Source organism: Corvus hawaiiensis, chromosome 2 (genome assembly GCF_020740725.1).
Source record: "Corvus hawaiiensis isolate bCorHaw1 chromosome 2, bCorHaw1.pri.cur, whole genome shotgun sequence".
Taxonomy (NCBI): Eukaryota; Metazoa; Chordata; class Aves; order Passeriformes; family Corvidae; genus Corvus; species Corvus hawaiiensis.
The window spans coordinates 115,746,909-115,772,148 of NC_063214.1; the positions used below are offsets into that span (position 1 = coordinate 115,746,909).

The 25,240-nt window shown below is 39.8% G+C and overlaps 1 protein-coding gene across 1 annotated transcript in view; it reads right to left on the bottom strand.

The window, feature by feature from the left end:
* Positions 1–25,240, bottom strand: part of MED14 (mediator complex subunit 14) — a 35,553-nt gene that overhangs the window by 1,962 nt on the left and 8,351 nt on the right. Inside the window, exons 6-30 of the mRNA XM_048289444.1 lie at positions 23,724–23,852; positions 23,250–23,357; positions 22,252–22,384; positions 21,560–21,710; positions 18,925–19,036; positions 18,176–18,301; positions 17,255–17,333; positions 15,521–15,680; positions 14,938–15,132; positions 14,240–14,374; positions 13,734–13,810; positions 12,047–12,207; positions 11,618–11,764; positions 11,441–11,532; positions 10,061–10,213; positions 9,580–9,849; positions 8,217–8,372; positions 7,575–7,686; positions 6,823–6,954; positions 5,584–5,766; positions 4,685–4,920; positions 3,850–4,029; positions 3,555–3,662; positions 2,993–3,118; positions 2,199–2,388 (exon numbers count right to left, since the gene is read on the bottom strand). Coding sequence (XP_048145401.1) covers positions 2,199–2,388; positions 2,993–3,118; positions 3,555–3,662; positions 3,850–4,029; positions 4,685–4,920; positions 5,584–5,766; positions 6,823–6,954; positions 7,575–7,686; positions 8,217–8,372; positions 9,580–9,849; positions 10,061–10,213; positions 11,441–11,532; positions 11,618–11,764; positions 12,047–12,207; positions 13,734–13,810; positions 14,240–14,374; positions 14,938–15,132; positions 15,521–15,680; positions 17,255–17,333; positions 18,176–18,301; positions 18,925–19,036; positions 21,560–21,710; positions 22,252–22,384; positions 23,250–23,357; positions 23,724–23,852 — 3,651 coding nt within the window. The remainder of the gene's footprint in view (positions 1–2,198; positions 2,389–2,992; positions 3,119–3,554; positions 3,663–3,849; positions 4,030–4,684; positions 4,921–5,583; positions 5,767–6,822; positions 6,955–7,574; positions 7,687–8,216; positions 8,373–9,579; positions 9,850–10,060; positions 10,214–11,440; positions 11,533–11,617; positions 11,765–12,046; positions 12,208–13,733; positions 13,811–14,239; positions 14,375–14,937; positions 15,133–15,520; positions 15,681–17,254; positions 17,334–18,175; positions 18,302–18,924; positions 19,037–21,559; positions 21,711–22,251; positions 22,385–23,249; positions 23,358–23,723; positions 23,853–25,240) is intronic.

A 25,240-nucleotide genomic window follows, 5' to 3' on the forward strand; every position in this document is an offset into this window, starting at 1 on the left:
CATAGGTAAAGTGGTCTTAGAAAGACAATGTGTACTCACAATGAGTCAACATTTTACTGTTAAACACAGCAGAATGTGTTTGCCCACATATCTGAAAAGAAAACTCTTTCAAAAGAACTTACTTTTCAGGCACTACCATTTTATTAAGAGGAAAATTAAGCTGAATACAAAATACTTTCTCACAAAGAGAGAAAGGTAAAAAAGATACAGCCAGAACGAGGCAACACTAATTCCAGGTTACAACGACAGTGCCAGTAACATCATCTGTGCACGATGGGAGGCCCTGGTCCTTCCTGACTCAAACAGTGAAAAATTCCCTTAACCAGGCAGATTGCAGTTAGTGCAGCAGACAGCTAACAGGCAGGAAAATCAGGAAAATCCTGGGTACAGCACAGGAGCAGCAGAAGAGAAAGGAGCATCAGACGAGAAAGGACACACATCTGGGATCTCCCATGTACTGCTGTTATAAGAGAAGTCTCCCAGCTATCTACTTTCATCTGTTGGCTCTCCTATCACCTTTCAATGGTGAAGAAAAGAAGGTATTCTTGTTCTCTTTGATCAGATATAATAATGTATGTTTTGACAATAAGAACAGAGGGAATTGCATTTCAAGTGTCTTCAGGAAGATCCTACTTTGGCTAGGTAGTGGTGGAAATAAATAAATTCATACAGACTCATTCTTTCTTTTGGAAATCAGAGGAAGGACTACTAGAAACTTCCTCTGCTCAGCCAGCTACATTCTCCTTTGCCTGGATAAGGTTCTGCTTGTGGCTCCAATGCTTTTCCTATGCTTTTTTTCTGCCTGTCTGTACTTTGCTCCCTGTATTGATTTGAAAACTGCTTCAAAACTTGCACGACAAACAAAAATTGTCCGTTCTGATCTATCTAGTGAACATCAGAAAACATCTCACCTGGCATCACCAGAGCAGCTTTGACAGTTACTTGCTCTGCTGTGGTATTTTGTGGAGGGTTTACTTTAAAACACAACTCAGTGCAATAACAAACAGCAAAGCAAGAACCTACCCTTCCCCACACCAGAGGAACTCTGTGGGGAAGCACCTTCCAAAAGCAACACCTGAAGTTTAGTTAATGTATTTTGAAATAGAAGTGCTATACAAACAACAGCTCTCTGCCACATACAGAACTCCTACAGGGAACTCCACATGCCCTCAAGGCTATTTTCTCTCTATTTACCTACACTATTACTACATGTTAAACAGAAAATGCATATTAATTTAAATCCCATCACAAGTTTCAGAAATGTATGCATACCCACACCAATTTAAGGTAAACATTGCTCATGTTCTAGCAATTGAAATAATCCATCAAGCATAGTTAAAATTACTGCATAACAACGAGATGAATAATTATACAAAAGAGAAGTAAGAGTCAACCTCTGGATTCACAACTTCAATCTATTCACTGGGTTACTGGAAAAATTTTGTTCTTCGTCAGAACTGAAAGTTAAGCCATCTGTGTATTAGGACCCCAAACCACTGCTTACAGACAACATGCTGCCCAAAGAACCTGCTACTGTTCTTCAATGTTTTAGATACTAAAAAAATAACAAAAAAGGCATGACAAACAAGAGGGAAAGCAAAGCACAACGCTGCTCACGGTGCACTACCTACAGGCCAATGAACACTCAGAAAAACCTAGCTCAAACACTTCACAGCACGTCTGGTCGACAGAACTGTATGCACCTCTGCTAGTGGACACACTGACAAAGGAGTATACAACCACTGCAATTACTTTTTAATCATTCACAGCACGTGGACAAGTTCTGACAACTATTTTAACATCCCTTTATATTCTACTGCTAAGCTGAGTAACTTCATAATTAACCATGAAAACTGACACTTGGCCATAGTATATGTCTTGTGACTCATTCTGGGCCCATTTGTCAAAAAGTGTGACTCTTACTGAGCAGCAAGAGCTGGGCCAACAAGAGGTGGGTGCATCCTATCACTCGGGCAGAACAGCAAAACCCAGCCTGAATCATCAGTGCAACCTTCTGCTGTGTTGCCAGTACTTCCTATTAAGTTATGTATTGCCTGTCACATCAGGAGTTTGTAATCACTAAAGAAGTAAGATAGAAACCAAGAAGAATTCAGACTTAAGAGAGGTTTAGTGTTACACTGGAGATTTGTCACAGATGTCTGGGTGAAGAGAATATATCTACTGGACATGTACAGTACCTGGTCGTGGTGAATTCAGTTCAGCAAACCTCTTTAGAATATTGCTAACCATCATTGGAGCAGCAACAGAAGAGTTCTGCTGCCTGGGAATGTCAGCCTGTTGCGTTGTACCCGAAGCCATATCATAAATAATTGGGACAATAATACTAACAGCTTCCTGTGGGACTGTTGTTTTCTGTGTTAGCTGGAGCTGTGGGGGAAAAACCCAAAAACTGTGTTAAATTGAAGGATCTTGTACTTCAGTGCAACTTCTGACACAGTTAAACACTCCAGGCCTACAGACAGCATGTACATCCACCCCCGTTTTCAGACATCAATTCTGTAACAGAGAAATTATCAATCAGGTGGAGACTGTTTTCTTCTCAAAAGCACCCCACAATAAGCACTGCCTCGGGCACAACACCGATGTAGATTTGTTCTGAACATCTCATCCCTGCTCTCCTCTCCCAGCACCACTAATGTGCACGTCACTCAGTCTAGGTGGTTAGTGCCTCAAACAACAAAACACCCACAAGTTGAGCACTTGAAGATGCAGCCCAGAGGGAGCTGAACTTCAGATATTGTCAACATCTCTCCAAGAACACAAAACACGAGGAGTTGCTATGTTTTAGTAAGAAGGAGAGTAGGAATATGAACCAAACTTATTACAAGAGATCCACGCAAATCCAGGATTCCAAACAGTACAAAACTTTTAGCTATTACAGCTGTCAGGTACAGTGGCTTATGTTTTGCTACAAACCCGTGATCTCTGAGATATGCAGGGTTAGAATTTTAAAACAGATAGCTCTACTTACAAAAAACAACATTTTGGATTTCAGAACAACAGCAGGTGTTCCTGGAGGCGCAATTGGTGGAGCGCTGGGAGGGATTGTTAAACAAAACTGCACGTTCCATTTCAGCTGACTTGCCTGGTCAGGGAACTGTTCAGAGAGAGCAGCACAGAGAACAGCACAGGTCTCATGTCAGTGACATACACAGCTATGAAACAGGGAAGCATCACGAAGTAGAATGTGTCTCTTTACCTAAACTTGCAGATGTTGCCAGGTTTAGAGAAATACGAGTAACTCTGAAAGAACTGAGCACAACAATACAGTCAGAAAGACTGCAGCCAGCCTATGCATGTGCCTGTTGTGCAGTAACATGTATGCAGTTCTTTAAAATCATCAGTTTAAATGAGAAATTTTGGGAGTTTCCAGGAGAGCTGGTAGTAAACCAAAAACTTCTCCAGTAACATTAAATAACTTATGTATAGATTTAGAGTAATTTGTGTGTTTGTAGATAAAGATACAACAGCTTTTTTTCAAAAATATAATAACCAAAGTTGGGTGAACTAAATAAATAGAACAGTGGACTTACCAGCTCCAGTTTCATGATGTGCACGCAGTCCCTGAGGATGTGCGTGGGAGCCCCTAGTAACTTTGTGAAGGCTATCAGGGTGTTTGCTTTAAAAGGTGGTCCTGCAACCTAAAGAAAGACACTATTTAGTAGTGCCTATTTAGATAATAAATATATCATTTAATACGCAACCAGCATGCACAGCTGTCAATTTTATATTTTGCAGCTCTTACACAGCCAGCAGGACCACTCAAAACACCACCAGAGATTAAAAGCAATGCACAAAAATGTAAACATTCTTGACTTCAGTACATACCCTCGTTTCAAAGAACTTCTCCAAAACCTGTAACTCCTCTGATTTCCACTGCCCTGTATTTTCAGGTGTGACTTTCAGCTGCAAGGTCTGGTTGGTTTTGGGATTGAGAGCAACCCTGCATTTCAGTGCCTCTGTCTTAAACATAATGACACCTGGTTCATTGGAGTTTATTAACTGTAGCTGCATAAAAAGAAGATTCACAGTCAATTAGTCATTCATTAAATAGCATGAACACACAGACATACACACACACACACTCTCACTCTCTCCCCAAAGCATAGTGATCAACCTCTCTTTCCAGAAAGAAACACAAGATATTTTAATACAGGTGAAATTGCCTTGAGAATTAAGTTTATGCCAGATTTGGCTTCTTTCTCTGTCACTGAATCCACGCCACAGAAGCGAAGAGGCACATTTGTCTGTCCCAAGCCCTAAAGTAACATTCCTGACCTAGTAGTTACCATTAACTAGTAACTCACTTCTCTGGCAATCTTGCCAAGTAGTGGCATCCACAGTAACCCCGTGGCTGTTCTAGTAAACTCCCAATGCACATGACAAACCCAAGGAACCCACAGCATCTGAAAGTCTGGTCCTAAACTTGCTATCTTAACAGTTACCAAATTTCACCTGACCAAACAGGTTTTCCACATCTAATTTGCATGGAAAGGAAGTGGAACTAAATGATTTCTCTAAATTTTGACACTTTAGGTGGCAAAAATCAGAAGTACAGCACAAGTCTAACAGCAAACAGTTATTTTATTTGAAGGATTTCAGTTTGTGCCTGACTTGAAAGACATGGAGCAGTCACATACCCACAGGCCCACTTAAATCATACCGTTTCCTGTTGTATGATCCTCTGAAGATGCCTCCTCATAATCACTGATCCGAGGAATCGCTCGAGAGGGGAGCACAGATAGCTGCCAGCTAGTCCTGGCACAAGCCCAGGGGTAGGAGAGGGCAAGAGCAGAATATTCAAGGCACTGTGGGTGAGGATTGTAGGAATGGATGCAGCCCAAGAGCGCTGAGGTAGTTTCCGAGGTGGAGGCATGCTTGTTGGCATGGCTTGGGAACCTGTGGGGACACAAGGACTTGCAGTAAGGGAGGATTTACACTGAAACAAGATATGTGTTCACTTTGTCACTGTTCATCAGTAAGTCCTCTGGGCCAAAGCTTAATCCTTCTTATTTAAGAATTTGCCTGCCTAGTGATAGGCATCAGACAGACAAAGAATTAATTTTGACCCTGCACCCATGCAAAGAGTCTCAGTAACATTAAAACACCCCTCCCTTTTCCTCTTTCTGCAGCATGCCAACAGACAGGAGGTTTGCACAACAAACTCAATGGGACGTAAAGATGGCTAAATCAGTCGTGCAAGAGCAGCATTACAAATCTATGATGTGAAAAGTTAGTATTTGGGTTGGCAAATGTGCCCATCATTGCTTTCACTCTGAAGACTTTTAGTCACGGAGTTCAGTAGTTTCAGACTGATTTCTGCACTGCAACAAGAGTTATCATCAATCCTGCTGACATTTATGCTGTATGCTTTAGCTCATTTTTACCAATTTGTTACTGAAGATTTGAACTAGGACAGAATAAAGGCTTAATTTCCTTGGATATTTTACTGCACAAGGGCAGTAAGGACTGTTAGACCAACACAAGAACTACCAAAAGGAACACAACTGGAAATGTTAAACATGGGTGTTTCACAGTTATAACACTGATAAAGAAGCCTACTTGTTCCAGCTCGTGGGGAATGAGAGGCATCAGGGACAGGTGAATGAAGGGAAGGGTTGGCTGGTGACATTCCAGGCATCCGTGCTGCTGGTGATGGACCAGAGACCTGGGGAGATCCTGGCCAATTCCCTGCACGCTGACTGGGTGACATCATGGTGTATGGTGAGCTTGGGTCTATGGTACCTACAGATGTTACAAGACCATTATTATTTCTTTAAAAAGTAAAAGGCTTTCTAATAGAGAAATCTAAAAGAGGCTTACCAAAATCTGTAAAGCATGAAAGTGCCTGCAAGCTTTTAGATTACTTTTTACAACCATATAAAACACACCAAGTGGGGGCAGAGAGGAAAAATCAAAATATGGATTTCAAGGGTTTCCAGGTTGTATTTTTAAAAAAGTAAAAATTGAATGTTCAGAAAAATTGTCATATTCAACAAGTAACAGGTTCTAAACTAAAAGGAGCTCTTGCCTACAGATTTGGACTTCTACTCCTTAGCAAATGGAAGCCTCAGCCAGACAGTTCCTTATCTATTCAGTATCTTACAGTTTTCTCTGCAAAAGTATCTCTGCTGTACAGACTGATCAGAACGAGCTCCTTGAACCCTCTGTGGCACATCTCTCTCACTGCATTCATCTCAACAATCAAACTGATGTATGAAAATTAACCATCTGAACTGTTCATTTGTTATCATCTATACAACAGTTTCCAATACACTGTGATTACACAAAGGATTGTTTTGGCAGCTTTCCAAAAAAACCAACCGAATTAATAAAGGAAACAACCAAAAGGCATGTTGCTCACATACAGATATGTCAAACCAGCCAGACTTTGACAACATTTTCAAAGTGCAAGTATCTGAATTTCTAACCTGTACCTGCTATTTTTCCAGGAAATGTAAGCAGTGAAAATCCACTAACTAATCTAACAAAAGAAAATGCTCATTAAAAGCTGCAGCCACTGTTCTGCTACAAGACCACATTGAATTTCCCCACATTAGTAAGCAGAAAGGAGTGACTGAGAGTCAATTTTTAACATGTTAGGAACGCCTCAACATGCCATGCAGCTACTTTTGACTACTGTTAAGAGTTAACACTCACATATATGAAAACAGCTACTTGAGCCAATTGCAAAACATGAATTTTTCTCAGTTAACTTAGGTCTGCTCTGGAAGACTTAATTTCAAGAAGCAAATCTGACCTCCCTGTCCCTACATATACACCTGCCAGTAAGGAACTCACCATGTGGGCTGGCAAAGTTAGCTGTTTGTCCCATTGTGATTCCAAGAGAGGAAGGTGAAGGAGTTGGACCAAAGGATGCTGGTGATGGTGCTCTTAAAGCCCCGCTAGGTGAGCTTGCAGCATGCAAATTTCCTGATCAAAGACATCACATCACTTGACATACACAATTCTGTTCTAACTTTTTGTATCAACTGCTCCCTTCAGGGAAACAGCAAACAAGATTCAAGAGAATTTGTTTTCGCACTCGAAGGCTTTATTTTGTACATGCATGACTGTTATATTTTTCAGGTTGATTTGCGACACAAACGAAAAACTTCCCATGATATTTGGCTTGAAGAATGGCATTTCTCCCCTGCTCAGCCCTTCCCCAAATTTAAATATTTTCAGCTGTTGTTCTACAACAGCTGGGAGCAGAAAGCAGAGCTTTGGTGATGAAAAGCTTTTCTGAAGAAGCAAGTATTGAAAATTACCAGGTTTTTGTCTTAGCAAGTTATAAACTGTAAGAATGAAAACAGTCCCAAATATTACATAGCTAAAGACGGCAGTTTTACTTAATGTTTTTTTTTTTTTAATCTTCAAAATGTACTTTCCAAAACACACATGGTAGGACTTTCTTTTTTTCTCCACAATGTAAGGTGCATTCTCTTGGCTAACCTGGGGCTAAACACACCTCAAATAACAGAAAAAACATGCATGCACAAAGACCTATTTTTCTAGGACAGGATCAGCTCCCAGCTTCCCAGCCATCCTACCTGGTGACTGCGTGTGCATCATGGACGGGGAGGGTGTCACTGTGTTGTGGTAGGAGGTGGGTGGTGAGGTGAGAGGATACGCTCCCGAGGCTCCTGCCTGTTTTGCAAACGGCTGAAATTGTCAACACAGGACAATGAAAATTTCTGATCATTTTGTACTAAAATAGAAGTTAAGTATGTGCAGAATACTAACGAGGGTTTGCTCTTACAGGTTCATCCACACAGTTGTTTGGTTTTCTATATTATTTTGTTCAGTGCTCACTGTTTTTTTCAGTTTCTTCTAAAGACATAATACCTCTGTACCTCACATCTTTTATCTGCCACCCTGTAACAGCAACACCTCCTGACTCTCCCTCCCATCTTTTATCTTTAACAGTTGTTTTCCCTCCCTCAGTCCTTTGCTTCTAGGCAGCAAGTCTCATGTGACCTTCCAAAGCTGCTGCTCATATGCTATGGGCTATTTACACTGGAATGAGAAATGGCAAAATAAATTAATACGTTTTGCCCGAAGGGGAATTCTGCAGCAGAGTGGGTTTATAGCCTCCTTTTCCATTTTGCTACTGCTAATCCCTTTAGAACATGAAGTTCTTAGAAATCCACTGTTGTGGAAGACAATAAACATTTATTTTGCCTGAAGGGTACCTGTTGTTGTGGTTGCTGCGGCGGCTGCTGGGGTTGGAGCTGTGATATCAAAGAATCCATCATGTCTCCTCCAATAGGAGAAGGTGGGTTATCATCTTCATTTACAGATCGTCTCCGTGCATCCTGATTGCTGTCAACAAACATGTTCAGGAATGTCTGTGGAAAAAGCAGTTTTGTTAGCAATTGGCCCATTTAAATTTTACTACACAAAAGAAGGCAGTATTTGCTGAGCTGTAACACTACCTCTATCAGCTACAGCACACAGGTCTTGGGAACTAAATACTGGTGGACATTCATTAATTACAGTATAATTAGTCTGCAAAATATATCAATTCATAAACAGAGATACCTGGCTCTATAACAAGAAGTATCTCCAGTAAATTGAAATACCAACATTTTTCTTGTCTCCTTAAAGATAAGGAAAAGTCTACGTTTGGAAATACCTGTTCCAGAACAACTTACCAGTATCCAGAACCTACAGGGCTGCTGTACACCTACAACTGCCCTGTTTGGTTAAGAACATCTGGGTCACCTCCTCCACAGAACTCTCTTGTACCCAGAGGAGCCTGACAACTTTCTTGAATTAATTCCTCCTGTACCTTCCCATTTTCATTCTCTTCTACTACCTTACACTGGTATCTACAATCTCCTTCTTATTTCCATTAGTCTTTCATTTAGCATTTGTGAAAGAGGCAGATGTTCAGGATTAGTTAAATGCAATGCCAGAGAATCAATATCCAGCTGCAACTGTCAGAAAAACAAAAATTAGCAAATCAACTTGTTTCTCAAAGGATGCATTTTTCCAGTATTTCAGTGTAACTAGCACTGGTACAAGCTGCCCTCAGGTATTCTGTCAATGTGCACAGATTCACTTTTCAGGAAGAGTGAACCAGCACTGCATTTAGAACCAAAGCCATAGGCTCCTGCCACACACTGATGAGAACTATTTTAAAGGGAAGTTTCTATCTAGAATCATCTGACAAGGAGCATTGTCCCACCTGCAACTTATGAGCACTGTACTGCCGCACAACACAGTTTGTGAGGAGCAGTTGCTCCTAATCCTGAAGCAGACATCTAGCCTAGTCACAAAGCTTCAGCAAGTTTCAACAAAAGGATGCCTGAATACACAGATAAGAAAAAAAACCCCCCAGCACTTGATGTTACATTTTAAAAAGGAAATGTTTTAATTCAAACTAATTAACAGATCTACCGATAAATCAAAAACTTCCTTCTACGCTCAGAATTTTGGAAGGACCACAGCTCTCCACAAAGAAAGCCTTCACCAAGCTGTTCACATCAGATTCATACTCCCAAGTTAGAAGCTCATTTATTATCAGCCTGCCAGAAAACATGAGGTGGTCACCTTTAGCCCAGGCGCGGGGTAGAAGCCCTCCACGATCTTGCTGTTGTCGAAGAGGCTGTAGGCGCCGTCGCGAATGGCCACCACGCCGCGGCTGCGGCAGTAGATGTCGATGCAGTACATGTTCCTGAAGGCCAGCCTGATGTGCGTGGGGGACTGGGGCAGGATGGAGAAGCACTGGTAGGCAGTGTTGGTGCGTTGGGTCAGTCCCAGCATGGGCACGGTTGGGAGTTTGTTGATGGCGTTTAATGGAGCCTGAGTGTCAAACAAAACCTGGGAGAGGGCGGATATTGAGAGGTCAGGTAGCTTATCCAAAAGGAAAGGTCAGGGAAAATGGGGAATAGCAGGGAAAATTAGATGCCTTCTGGCAATGAGATCCATAAACAACTGTAACACCCATGTAATTTTGAAGAGAACAGTTTAATCAGAATTCAGCTCCCAAGTGTCTTGCAATTTTCTTGAGAGAAGTTTTTTAGAACATTACCTGTAACAACTGCACCACGTTTGGCGTTTTATTGAACATCTCCTGGAGCTGGTGCAGAATTGTGTTGTGACAGTTACTGCAACCTGAGTTTGGGCCAACAGTTCCCAGTGAAATGTGGAACTTCTGGAGGATGGAGTTCCACTGAATGCTGATCTGCAATGTCACAAACATAAAATGGTCTTGGAAGCTAGAACAAGTAGGTTGTAATAACAAGATTATAACAAGAGATTATAACAAGAAAGTTGGTCTGATTTAATTTTTTCCCCCATTTTTCATCAAACCTCAACAGATTCCTAATTCACCTTCCTCAAAAGCTGCTGAGGTTGTGAAGAAAAAAAAAAAGCACTGTCAGCTTTAACACCCACTTAGCTGCCTGGATTGTTGGCAACTACAGAACTGGGCAATTATATCAGCAAGTCAACCAAAAAGCAAAAGAGTCTTTTATGCCAAAGGTGAGAGAGAGAAAAGTAAACTCAAGAGATTCACGCCGTGGAAAACTGATTAATGAGTTCTGGAGGTGGACTGGTTTTCTTAAGTTACATTACACAAAAATGAGAACTGGATATGTTAATATGTAAGGAAGTTAAATGCAAAATCCATACTGCTGCTGGGGCTACTTACATATATATAACATACATATATATATATGTATACATATATATACACACACATACACTTCCCAATAAAAGGCACATAAAAATACTCTTAAAAATTCAGCTTAGAAAAATGAACACAAAAGCATTCCAGGAAGCAAATTTCAAGTGTATCAGCTACTTTGCATCAGTTTCACACAAAAACTATATTCTAAATCTGAAATAAACATGCACTCACTTCCTCCTCTACCTTGCACTTAAGGCAAAGGTGTGAGCAAGTATTCAGTTATTTAAGTAATTAGTAAGTTGTAAATTCAAATACTACAGAGAAAGCTAGAGTTCTGAACAAGAAAACAACACTGCTACAAAATAATTAAGGATCACCCCATTCAAAAGCACAGCACTACATTTAAAACTTTGTTAAGAATACTCTCTTTTAAGGCAGAATTAGGCACTCAGCTTAACACATATCCGTATATCCCAGTACAGCAGTGACCAGCAACAACACTTACACGAAGTTTTTCAGAAACATGCTGCTACACCAGCTTTCATCAGTTAGAAGCACACAGCTGTCCTTCCCACAATATAAAACATTAAACAGAAATTGTCAAAAATTCTGAACTTCTAGGAACCCAGCAAATCAGCAATGCAGCACTCTCTGTCTTTTCTACATTCATCTATATTAATTCCACTAAAAAGAAAACTTCTGTAGTAAAATTCTGAGAAGTCTAAGTCAACCCATTCTGTTTTCAATCATACATTTAAAGTCCATTTAGGAGTTACTTACTGAGCTCCCCTTGGTAGTTCCATAACAAAGAATAAGTTTTCTGTAGTTGTAGATCCGAACTTCTGAAAAAATGTTTAAGTGGTTGGGGATGTCTGTGAAGAGGGGAGGGAAGAGAGTGAGAAAATCACAGTAATCTGTAAGCCCACCACTTTGACAAAAAGAAGGTGATTTCTGTACCTGGTAGGGATCGTGCAAACTCCAGGACACACTCGTACAGCCGAGCAATACTGTTCCAGTCATTAAGGAACATCTCGACCACCTTGCGACCTCCAACTGGTTCAGACAACTGGTTTTCATACGTCAGGTAAACGTGACGGGTTGGTCCTGCAGTGTGAGGAGATGGCAAATACTGATCAAGCCAGTGGTTCCTGAGCTGTGGTTTACACACTATGAGTGAACTGTGGCAAGTGACCAGAAAGGACATTGAAGTAACAAAAATGCATCAACTCAGCAGTCAGAATTTTGATTAAAATTTGATTACTGTGGTTTATTAGCAATCTCAGGAGCAGACAGCTGTCCAGTTACACCAAGACATGAAAACTACTGCAATTGACAATGTAAACTACAAAGAAACAAAATTTACCAGTGTTCCTCAATGAAACTTGCCTTGCTCCCTGGATGAAGTGCTGTTCAGTGGGCAGTTTGCAAACACCAGCTCGGCCACCCACGTGCGATTATTTCTACCTTGTAGTCGGAAAGTGCAATCAAGAAGAGATCGGTCCAGAGCCTTCTGTGTTTCCTCGTTTACACCTTTACAGGGAGGAATTCTATACATGACAAAAAACAGAAGTGCCATTACACACAGTACAGTTCCACAAGTAACAACAGCGCCTTCTAATATTTCCTGAAGGACTCCCAAGTCTGGACATGAAAGAATGAACTAATCAACAGCAGAGGCAGCTGGACTGCACAGTGAGATAACCTATTCCTCCTCAAGGACTGTAGTAAGTGTGTCACATAAGCACTCTGAGCTAAGATCAATTTTTATATGGATTCAACACCTGCAAGTAACAGACTATTAAAGGATCTGCTGAATTGTCCTTATCTCCTGGTGAACTAAGAGCTCACCAATATAAAGCTCTTATACAGAGAAATAAGACAAAAAAGATGAGAATAAGGAAGTTCTGTGGCAATCTGAATTCATTTGCCTTCTAGAACAAGCTTGCTCTACATGCAATGAACAACCTGGCAGTTCCCTTAGTACTCACTAATTTATTCGTATCCCAATGTGTGAATCGAGCTCAAGGGACAGACTAAATAAAGCTTAAGTAAAAACATGCCAAACTCTTTTTCAAATTCCTGGAGGATCTAGCCAGAAATTTCCTGTTCCACCCTTAACTTCAGCTCACAAGTTCCCTGCTCATATGCAAAGTTAAAAAGGTAGGGCCTGATGCATTTAGAGACTGGTGCCTTTATGTCACTGTACATTTCTGCAGCATAAAAGGAGTTATGAAGGTTTTACTCTAGGACGTGTCTTTGGGGTTTGTCATTTTTTGCTTTAAACTGATTTGTTGCAGGTCCAGTTAGTGGCTGGTTGTGGCTGGCATTTCTCAGGCTTAGCACAGAGGCCACCACTATTGGCCTCCTATTAACAATTTCAATGTAACTATTTCAATAGCCTATATGTTACAAAAGAATAGAAAATTTGCAGATGATGCCAAACTGAAGGGAGCACTTAACATGCTGGAGGTCAGGGCTGCCCTTCAGAGAGATCACAGATGGCTGGAGAAATAAGTTAACAGGAACCTTATGAAGTTCCATGAAAACAATTGCAAAGTCCTGCACTTGGGCCTAAATAACCTATTAAATTACTGTATGATTCTCAGATATTTCCTCTACAATCTCTTTACCATGCAATTGTCTTTTCTGGGATTCCTGGCATTTTCCTCTGCAGTTTCACATAATTGTCAAATAGCATATGGAGTATGTAGGCCTCTGATCTGATCTAAAACTGCATGTTCATGAATCATCATCACATCTTCCTTAGCACTGCCTGGATTTAAGGATTGAGAACTGCCAAACTGCTTTCAGAGCCCCTTGGTTTAGGCTAATGAAGGAAGCAAATTGTAGTTGGCTCTTTGTCTACTCTTATTTTCCTCTTTCTCTAGCACTGCTTCACATACAAGTGCAAGACACACAATATAAACACCCCTCCAAAAAAAAGGAAAAATAACCCCAAAACAAAAATCTTACCCCGGTCCTGATATTCTTATTGTTACTCTCCAAACAAGCCTTTTTTTTCTCTCAAGTGTACGTACAATAATAAAACGAAACATAGAGAATATCCACTTACTTTAATAAACGTATTGCATGGCTGAAGCCATCTCCTTCTACTTGTACTCCCTGGTGAGGAATGTCCATATTGGATAACTAGGAATGAACAAGAAAAATGTTATTCTAAGCAAAAAAGTCAAGCAAAAAGCTTCAAACATTTTCAAGGACTTTTTTTTTCCCCTGAGGGTGACAGATGTTTCATGTCTTCAAGCACTGGAAAGCCAAAAAACGGTCTCTCCAATCTGGTATAAAGTTGTCTCCCAACCCTTCCCACAAGTGCATCTTTCAACCTCATTTTCCCTTTTCCCTCAACTTTTCACGCTTTTTGCAGTGCTTGGTATTAAGAGAAGCAGCTCTAGCAAGACTAGAGCAACACAGTGTAGAAGATTGAGTCACTCAGGCTCAGCTGGCTGGGCAACTCCAGAGTGAGCACATGACCACAAGTTTGCCAAACACTCACATCTAGACACCAGAATCAGAAGTAGGGGAGGGGAAGAAGGAAACAAAATATTTTTTAATACCTACCTCTATCCGAAGCCCTATAAATGGCATATTTGTATCACACATGGCTACAATATGAGCTAGCACTTTATTGAAGGCACACATTTCTCCCGACCGTTTTGGTTTCTTGGGTTCTATGGAACATGGATCTCCAGATAACTAGAATTTATAAAATAAAGACAAATGTACTTGCATATTTGGAGTAAACACTTCAAAGAGATGTCAGAGAATAATCTAATTCATCAAAGTGTTAAATGAATCACACCCTGAGCACAAACTCCTGAAAGGATCCACTTCAGGACAAAAGCAATTCAGTTGAAGACTGTCTTTAAAACAGTACTTGAATATCACTAAGGCACGTCAGCCTGGTCCCAAGAAGTAACTCTTATCAGCCCCTGCAAGTCTTTCAAAGTCTACACATGGTGCAAAGCATATCTCACAGATACCAGCACCCTGCATATCCAATATATACACACTCCTCTGCACAGAGCTCTGCCTTGGCTCGGGAGAGCAGTGGAGAAGGCCTGGCATGCATTGAAGGATAACTGTTACAAAACAGTTTCCCAGCATCTCCCTAGGGAAGCAGTCCAGAGAACTCATACAAGTAAGATGCCAGCCATACAAACCCTGGAAACATGGCTACTAAAACTGGAATTGATGCTCAGAATCTGTGTTGAGCTTTCATGCACTGTAACCACCCCAATGGCTTTTGGAACATGTACCTTGCGCTTGACACCACTTTTCATTTGTTTGCCACTTTTTGTGTCCAGTACCAACTCTTCAATGTTTGGTTTGAACTGCTGTAGTAAAAGTGCAGTGGCAGGGCTGTCATCTCCTTCAGCATAGCTCACAGACAGAAAATGGTACTTGTACTCTAGTTCTGTGGGGTTGCCAGGAACATCAAACATCTCTACAACCTATATGTAAACAAAACAATAAATTGAGAAGATTCTCAAGCTAAGATTAAGTCTAACTCATTTCCTATCCTCTCCCTTTCAAAGGACAAATATATTAGTCTTTTCCAACATATTAATACTGTGGCTAGGAAAGAGATCCAAGAAGAGATGAAGACCAAACCTTTCAGGAAAACAGAGAATGGGAAGGTTGCTGAGTAATAAAGCTGTATGTACCCTCTCCTGTATGAGCCTGAGTGCTTAACAAACCCACAGGAGACAGGAGGGAGAGGAGAGAATCAAGCATTACATCAATCACCTGGTTCCTAATGTTAAGAGTTAACAGTACCACAAACTGCCTGGGATATCCATGACAGGGAGCAAAAGACAGAAGCATTTTTCAGTTACTTACAATGTAGTACTGGGGAAGGCGAGTGAGTTTGATGAACAGTTTGTGTTTGGAAAGGTTTCCCACTGGATGGCTGGCATAATTAGCTAGCTGAAGAGTTTCACTGCTCACTGTAGGCAGATGTTTTATAGACTGTTTGCAGCGCTGCTGTCCAAGCCAGAACCTTGCATGGAAATAAAGGTATTAGTACCCTGAGTCTGGTTTACAGGATTCCAATATACTGCTGTGTAGAGCATTAGTGTCAAATTAAGAGTCAGTCATATTCTAAGCCAACATCTATGACTGCAGCACAAGTTAAAGAAAAATCACATAGAAAATTTCATTACTTTGTATTTCCTTATCACTATCTTTATCTTGTCTTCAGCTTAACAGACAGGTGTTAATTCAAGAAGAAAAGCCCTGAAATTATTTGCTGAATAAATTTTTATATGCTACAATATGAAATTACAACATAAAACAAAGAAGGGAAACATTAAAAAAACATGCAGATTGCAGTTATTTGACAATCTGGAATGTTCAATTACGTTTTGGTATAGAAAGGAAAATCTTTGTTCCCATATGCTGGTAAGCAATACAGTAAAAGGAGTCACTGAAGCTGGATGTCACTGTGGGTTATGTTATAAACAAACTCATTCACCTGAGTAAGTTTGGAGATGAAGAGCTACATGAGAGACACCAAATTTAGTTTCATGATTGGAATTAAACTTTGTCCTACTCCAATGGATTTTGGCCATAGCGGCAAGGCCAGGAAGACTAGCAAGGCTTGAAAGGGGCTCAGAAATGCATGGGTTGGGTATTTAGTCAAACTTCCACTGACAATAGCAGAGGAAAGTGTGGATGCTCAGCCTCTCTCCATCACAACACACCATATTTATTCTCACAGATACATGTCAGATACAGCTGTCCTAAAAGACATTTTGTGGACTGCTGAGCTTCCTCAGAAACTGCAGCACTACCCAAGCCATTATCTCAAGTACATTATTTATAACAAAGGGAAGTTGATTAGTTTCTCCAGGGTGCCAGTGCTTCATGCATCATCAAGCTTCTTTTAGAAGCTGAACTCCTCAAATAGAGATTTCACCCTGCAATTAAGTCAGAGCACTGGGAATTTCCAAAATGACAGAGCAGGTGGAACTCAGTTCTCATGCAGATGCAAACTGTGTTTGTATTATTTGCTACAACCTCTTGTGGAAGCCAAATGTATCTCATGCTTAAATCTCAGGGCTTTATGGAAGGAAGATTAGAGGCTTAAACCAGCAAGGGCTGAAGTGCTAGAAGATAAACACGTTTTAAATCATCCTAGGCCACTTCCTGGTTTTTCCCTCTGTATTGTGAGAAGAGAGATAATTTTTGCTGAGAAACAAGCAGAGTTCAGCTGTAGAAACAGTGGAATAAAGGATATAGAAGATGAACATGAACAGAAAAGGAGACTCTCAGGAAGCAAGTGGTCTGCTACTGACTTCAAGTGAAAAGACTTCATGCAAAGTGTGCACATAGCAATGCATGAGGCTACATGTAAGGAGGAAAACTAAAGCAGGGCTATGGAACAAAGTCCAAATAAAACCAGACTTTCCTCGACTGCTTAGACAAGATAACAAATACTCAAAGTTGCTTACAACAGTGAGAAAGTGTAACCCCTACTGTGGTAAAACACAAAGCCATGCAAGTGTGATCATCCAGAATACAAATGTAGTAACTCATTCCATGCAAACTAAGTGAACTGTTCAAGTCACTTACTTGAGCTGCTGGAGCCAAGGAATGATTCGCTTCATATCATCATTAACAGATTTCTCTATGTCATCGAGTGTCAGTTGATCTGCAAGAACATCAGATGAGTAAATGGTCTTTGCACCAGTCCTTCAAACAAAACTTCAAACTTTCATTGAAAGTGTCTCATCTAATTAATCTCAGAATCATGGAACAGCCTGGGTTTGGGCTTCAAAGGGGACCTTCAAAGATCATCTGGTCCAGCCTTTTGTGGGAAAGGGAGCATAGATGAGACTATCTAATCCCCTGTCCAACAGCATCTTGAAAATATCCAGTGGTGGAGACTCCATCAAAACTCTCAGGGGGTTGTGCTATGGATTGTTTGATTTCGAGATGAAACTTCTCCTGGTGCAACTTGTAATTGTTGCCCCTTGTTTTTTCCACATGGCTTACTGTGAAGAGAGAGATTAAGGTACCAACAGATGATACATAATGCTTGTAAGACCACAGCAGGATATTATTAACCAAATAAACCAAAAGAACTTTCTTTCTTCTCTTAAGCTCTGTGAAACCTGAAGTTAAGACTTGAACAGTAGTAACTCCAGATGTATAAGGTCTCATAATATAATTCTCACTGAGGTCCATGTGAAATGACCTCATCCATTAACAGCACAAGCCACGAATCATGAGTCATAAAGAATATGCATTGCATTGACCCCAAAAATAATTACTCTGTTGCCCTCTTAAAATAATCTTAACTGAACTGTGGCACTTAAGCAAAAAGATCCTCTTTTCTATTCCTCAAACTCCAATAGCTAGATGAGGACCCAAGTGTGGGGATCATTTGCTCACAAAACTTTGCAGACCTGACAGAACTGCTCCCACAAAATCACCTCACAGCGCAGGATTCTTGCAAGGTATTAAATACCTCCTGATTTTGTGCCTACTTACCAACACCATACAGCATCAGCTGGAACATTCCAGAGTGGAGATCAACAAATACATGCAGGCACTCTGATCGACCACATGGTTCCAAAATCGGAATTACAAGAGTTGGGAGAGCCGTCTCAATGAACGCTACACAAAAAATGATGTTAATAATTTCACAAAAAAGTCAGGCTTATATTAAAACTTAGCCAATTATAATAAAAAACCTGTATGTTTTTAGAGAAACAAACCCTACTTGCACATTATTACAGTGTTAACATAAAGAGAAAACTGAACATAAGAATTTGTCTGTGAAAACAGTGACAAATCAATGAGAAAAGGCAGACCAAATTTGAAGATTCTTAATCCTTGAATATCTTTCAACTCACTGCTTCACAATTGTAAGATCGATCTAAATCCCAAAAGTTTCAACAGCAGTTTAAGGAAAATCTCATCCAAAATTAGTTCAAAACAGTGAAAGATTTGCTTTCAATTCTGAACAGAAACAAGTTTTACAGTAGGCAAATTTTAACCCTTCAACCCAGACTACAGTGTTCTACCAGCTTCACCTCTTACACTGCATTCAGATGTATGCGTATTTCACCATTCTCAATGCAGAATAAGTCAAAGCTAAGTTTTGTTAATTCTAAACACATTTCCCTTTTTTTTTTTTAAATTTAAATTAATGAAAACAAGAAACATTAAGAGAAAAGGAAACCCTTCCTAGACACAAATGGAAATGAACTAGAAAAACTTCAGCAGAAAACACATACAGTTGTCATTAACATTGTAGCTCTTAAGAATGGCTTTCAGCTCCTGGAGTTTTTGATGAGATCTTGCATGGACACTGTCTATTAGGAGTTTTTCTATTGATAGGTGGTCAATCTGTGAAAAAGAAATGTACTCAAGTAAGCTCGTATTTGATGTGTAGACTTTCTGCATTAGCACACTGAAACAAAGGTACTTAATAAAACAATCACTTCAGAAATAATTTTCTTAGAACTGTGGTGAGACACATGGACTATTAACTTGAGTATTTGGATCACTACAAAATACAACAAGCTACCATAAGATCTTGTGCAGCAGGCAGTGGGAGAGGTTTTAAGCTAAGATTAGAAGATGTAAAAGAAGTTTCACAAAGTATGCTGTTACCACCCCCTGTGCAGACCTACTTGTCCTGGATCAAGTTTGGTCCATTTTCAGCTTAGTGTTTTTTTTTTCCCCTCCATTGGTGAGTAGCTTAAGCTAAAGAAAGAAGACCCCAAAGAAAAAACACCCCAAAGCAACACTTCATTAGGATAGGGTTGCCTCTACACAAACATACATGCAGCTGTAACATGAAATCCAACAAGTTTAAGTCCTGCTAACAGGGTAACAAGGCAGTGACAGGCACTGAGTATGAGCAACCCTACTGAACCCAGAAGTATCTAGGGGCTTGCATCTACATTCTGTTGCACCGCCAGTGCTGAAGCTCATGCCACCACTTATATTCACTGTAACCTACTTGTGCAATCCAAATTAAAGCATTTGCATTTACATTCATTCACATTACACTCGCATTATTTACATACTTTGCATAAGCAAAGCTCCAGATTACTGCGAAACCTTTTTTCTAGGTAACCACACAGTGCTTTGAATACTGTTTGAGCTGAAGTAAACTCAAATTTTATTCCAGCATAAGACATAAATGCAGAAGAGGTTCATACAGCACAGAATTATACTATATACAGTGCCTACCTCTGCATTCCAGAATGACCTTCCCCTAAAGACAAGCTTTCCAAGACAAGGCCTTAAAAACCAAGTCTTTATCCATCCACAAGAGCATTTCAACTCAGCAGCTGCAATGGGTTAAATCTTCCTCTCTAAGAAGCGACTACATCCAATTTTCAGTAGGTTAATGCAAACAATGTTCTCAGACAAACATGTTTGTTTGTGCCACTGTTTTATACAGTACCTTAAACAAACAGAAACCCAGTGTGCCATCTACGTCATTACAGCTGAGATCATTATTCAAACACTAAAACAGCATTGTATTTACCACAGCTGATAATTTTTTTAAGCTCAGAGCAAGTCCTTATAAAGGGAGGTCAGCTTTAACTTTGATAAATCTCAAATTTACAGTGGCCTCATATCTTAACCCACAGGCTGCAGACTCGATTCAGTGATCTTAGACTGTGTCACCTCCAGTGGACCTTCAGCAGATGTTGTAGATAAAGAGCATTTGCTTGGATTTACACATAAATACAGCATCTTCACTAATTCAACTCTATATTTAGTAGCCTAAATATGCTAATTTAGGCTATTAAATAAGAAAATGTAGTATATATTTACTATCTTGATAATAGAATTTCTGCTCTAAAAGTAGAGTAGAAGGCTACCATGCTTCACTAGGTTTCCCACATCCCTCTGTAGCTGAAACATTGGTAGTTCCTATAATTCACCATGTAGACTTTTCTGTCAGCACTGGTAACATGATGGGCCAAGAGGCTGAAATACGAAGTATGTACAGGAGGTGAAGGCTACCATCAGTAGAAAGTTCTGTGATGCAGGTGAAAGATCTGAGCTGGAAAGCTTTTCCCTGTGGAAAAACTGTACTAGAAGTGTGAAGACTACACCATTCACTCCAGTTACTAACTCTCCTAAACCCAAACACTGAAAGAAATAATGACAAACAGATGTCCTGATATATTACAGCCACATTTGCTGAGGGACTTACAGAGGATTTATTACAATACCCAGAATGAAGTTTTTCTTAAATATCTTTAACCAAGATCTAGAATTATCACCAGGGAAGCATGATCCAAGTAGGAACTTGACTGTAGTTACTCATTTTGGATCATTGCAACAATCCCACCTTTAAAATACAGGAATTTGAACATTCAAATAGGCCACATGATATAATCTGGTTAGCAATAATGTAAAACTAAGCTTCACTTAACACTTGTAACAAGCAAACCACATGAGTTCTTCAGCACAAGATTTCCAAATCATAACGTCAGATTTTCTAAAGTGGATAGCACTGCTGGGTAGCCAACTCCAGTGACAAGGGGAAGCTGATTTTCGAGGAGCTCCAAGACAGGAAAGGGAAGAATGGTCTCTCTATTTCAAACCAAACCTTAATAATAACTGATATTTTGCTGTTATTTCCCCCAGCCTCAGCATTCTGTCTCACAAGTGGTATATAATGCACTGCGAAGTAGGTGCAATTTTTAAGATGAAGTCGAGGCCAATAATTTTTAAGAACAATTTGAGGTCCCCACATAAACACTACACAACCTAGAGTAACTACTCACTAGAAATCTTAGAAACAGCTCTTTAAAGAGAATCAAAGTGGAACAAACTGACAGTGTAAAGCACTTGAGTTTTCGATTTACAAAATCAGGTGCCTCCTGAAAAGCAAACCTTTACCTTCATGGCTCTTTCCATCAGTTTGGAATCACAGGCTGGCAGTGGAGGCTCATGAGATATTTGTAAGGGTTTTGAGACATCAGTTTCATCAATTTTTATAGTGACCTTATGGACAGATGCAGTCCCCGTTTTCCTGCCAAGTACCTGTTGACTTAAAACAAATGGAATAATTAAACCATGCAACTGGAAGAACAGAAAATATGTTTTTCAGTAGCTAAACCTTGATTCTGTGTGTTCTGGTTAAAAACACTCTGTCAGCTGAACTGAAAAAGGCATTTGTTTTAGATGACATTTTAAAGCAGAACTGTTGGTTAACTGTAACTACACGAATTTTAGATGACTGCAAATTCAACACAGTCAGAAGTGTACTTGGATTGCTTTTTAAAATTTTATCTAGTGCGAGTCAAGCAATAAATATAGTAAAAGTCTGACAGAGATCTAATTAATTTTTAGATATCTCTGTAAATATAAACTAATTTATAACTGTATCCACTCCTCTTCTGTACATTAGAGTGCAACCCTTACTTCTTTACAAATCAAGCAACACATGTAGATACTTAATTAAAGGAATTTAGGAGTCTCACATCAAAAAGAAAGTACAATTCTGAAAAGTATGGCTCAAGCTTGGTAAATATAATCCCTCCTTTTATTTCATTTATTGTTTGTTAACAATCTTTTTGAAATGAACTTACTTCCAAACAGAGAGTGAGAGACACTTCCCTGCATGGTACCGCTCCACTTGCACAAGGTCGCCCCAGCGCTCTCGGATCAGCATTAGTGTTTGTGAATGCAAGACTTCCAGCTGAAGAGCCAGGCAGAAGGAGTCTAATGCATGGAGCTAAGAAAATGTAAGATGTCCAGACAGTCTGTACACTACATAAACCTGTTTCTGTACACTACATCAATCCATTTGTCACCTATGTCAGACAAGATGCTGTCTGAAAACACACTAATGTACTAATCCAGAGATAAACACATATAAACAGCACCAAATATTTCTCAAAGGGGTTTTTTTTGTGGTTTTCTAAACTCTAAACTAGGACAGGCTGTTAAACAAGAGTCACAACAGCCTTGTTTTACAGATTTCTAGTTGTCATCATCTTTAACTGAAAAGATGATTACTAACAAAGAAATTCCACTCACCCTATAGTTACCACTAACCCCACCTCCCACCTTCACCCTAAAACAACATGACTCTTTTGCAGAAACAGTTTCACTGAAATCCATTTCACACTGTCAAGCAATCTGCCCTTTGCAAGTGGAAAATCACTGCACATCCTGCATCTCCTCTCATTATTCACACAGACACAATAGACTTAACACACCCTCATCAACAGCACTTTACTGCAGTTCTGGGTAGCAAGAACTGTCGGCTCCCAGAACTTCCAAGTCAGCTCTGTATTTCATCTCCAAAATTAGCTGCTGCTGCTGCACTGACTTACCACACAACCTGCTGCCTTGAATACCTCACCTTCACCTTTGCTGATTTAGTGTGTAGAATTAAATTTGACATGCAGGCACCTGAGAATTACTGCTTCCAAGGCCATCATTTAGTTCAAGGCCACCATAACTTCATGCCCAGACATTTCCCCCAAGCTTAACAGGGAATCCATCCTTCTTGACTTCCAGCTACTAAGAAGAGTGAGGCTACATTAAACACCTCATTCAGAAGCCCCTTTCAGAAGGATACGCAAGCAGTTGTACATGTCCTGAAGTGGCTTTTCATCAGCAAACAGCCGGGACTGGACCAACTGATGGATGAAGTTGATCTGCATGCTGTGAACCAGGGCTCGACCATCTTTTGCAAATGAAAAGTAAGTCATATTAGACATCAGAAAACTAGGTATTTAAAATAATTCAGTAAATTAATAAATTAAAAATGAAAAAGATACAGCTGTACCGAACAATTTCCATACCAGGTTTTATAACAAAACAACAAAATCCTTGGTTTACTCTGGAAATTTTAGTCATTCTACTAAAGTCACTGTATAGCATTGTTAAGGTATTAAAACCCTGTTAAGCAAGGTCAAAACAGGACAAGTATATATAACTTCATTCTCTTAAGTTGTTATATGCAGAAAACCCAGTATAAACAAGACTTATACAGCGTCAGAGATGAACATCATGTTAAAAACAAAGCGTAAAGGTTTAACTTTTTTCTTACCACCAGTTTCCTTGTCTTCAACCAAAATTTCCAGCTTGAGAAGGCGCCAGGGGATGTCAGGGTCATCACCCATCACTGTCAAGGTGGCCTCAAACTCACCCTCAACTCGGAACTTCACACGGCCATTGGCTAAGGAAGACAAGAATGTTTTATTTCACTCAGTCTCCTAAGATGCCTCAAAATAACAGTGTGGTAGCTCCTGGCACTCATAATGGATTGCTTCCCTACCATTTCTGCTCTGTTGCTTATGTTTCTGTGCACCTCTGAAGATTTTACAGTCTGCAACAGACCCAATGTCAATAAGCAGCACAGCCAGATGTACAAACTGTCCTGAAGTTAACTTGTTAAATCTGGTAACTTGTTAACACTTGTGCTTCTGTAATACAGAGTAACACTAAGCTGACTACCAGCCTGACAAACAAAACATCTGGCTGAAATATTCCTATTCTTTGCTACTATCAACAATGAATACTTTCAGCAATATTCAAATGACATTCAGAACATGGATCTCAGCCCAGGCTGAAATCCAGCCCTGAAAACACATCTCCCTGCAAAGGATTTATTTAATATTAGAATATTATAAATCCATTTTCATGTGAGGAAGATAATCTTCTGCAGAATTTATATATACACAACAAACAAAGCTTATGCACACTATTTATCTAATTGATATGTACATCCTCACACCTCTGTGAACACTGCTATCTGTTTCAAGAATTGGGAGCAAGGACTAAAACTATGCAAGCAAGGTCATAAAGGAACGAGAGGCAGAGCAAACAAGTAAGTACAAGTCCTTACTCTAACCTGCAGGTCAACCTTCTTCTCAATCATTTAACGAACTATGTCCTATGCCTTTACAATTAAAGACATATAGAAATATTCCTGCAAAAATTTTAACCTTTTAACTCAGGAAGTTTCATTTTCAAGAGCACCCCAGACATCCTCTTAAAACAAACCACACTCTAAAATAGAAAATAATAGTCATTGAAATGTTTAGCTAACTGAAAACTCTCAAGACTCAGACATACTATCCATATTATCCATATTACCCATATATCATTCATATGTACTTCCACTAGACAAAAATACCTCTAATACTGACACTGCAAGCACTCACACAGGGACTACAGAAAACCTGCACTGAGATTCTTTAGAAACATTTCTGATCTAGGTCTGTAGGGAATGGTTTACAAATGGCTAACCTTGTCTTGGTTAAAAGCATGGACTAGGTCCATTCCCACCCCATTCTCTGTGATTCTGCAATAACCTAGTCCAGTTTATAGCCATCTTTCCTCTTAAAAAAGGTTATTTTAATGTTTACCACTACTTGGGCTAAATGAAAACAGATCTCAAAACAGCTTAAGAGATCTGGCACTGCAGTGAGTCACTGAACAAAAGGCGTGCATAAATATGAACAAATTCTGTGCCTGAACATAAGTATCAAAACAGCTTTAAAAAGCAACATTAGAGTGACTTGTTTAAACTCAAGTTCAAACAGTTTCTGCAGAAAGACCTAA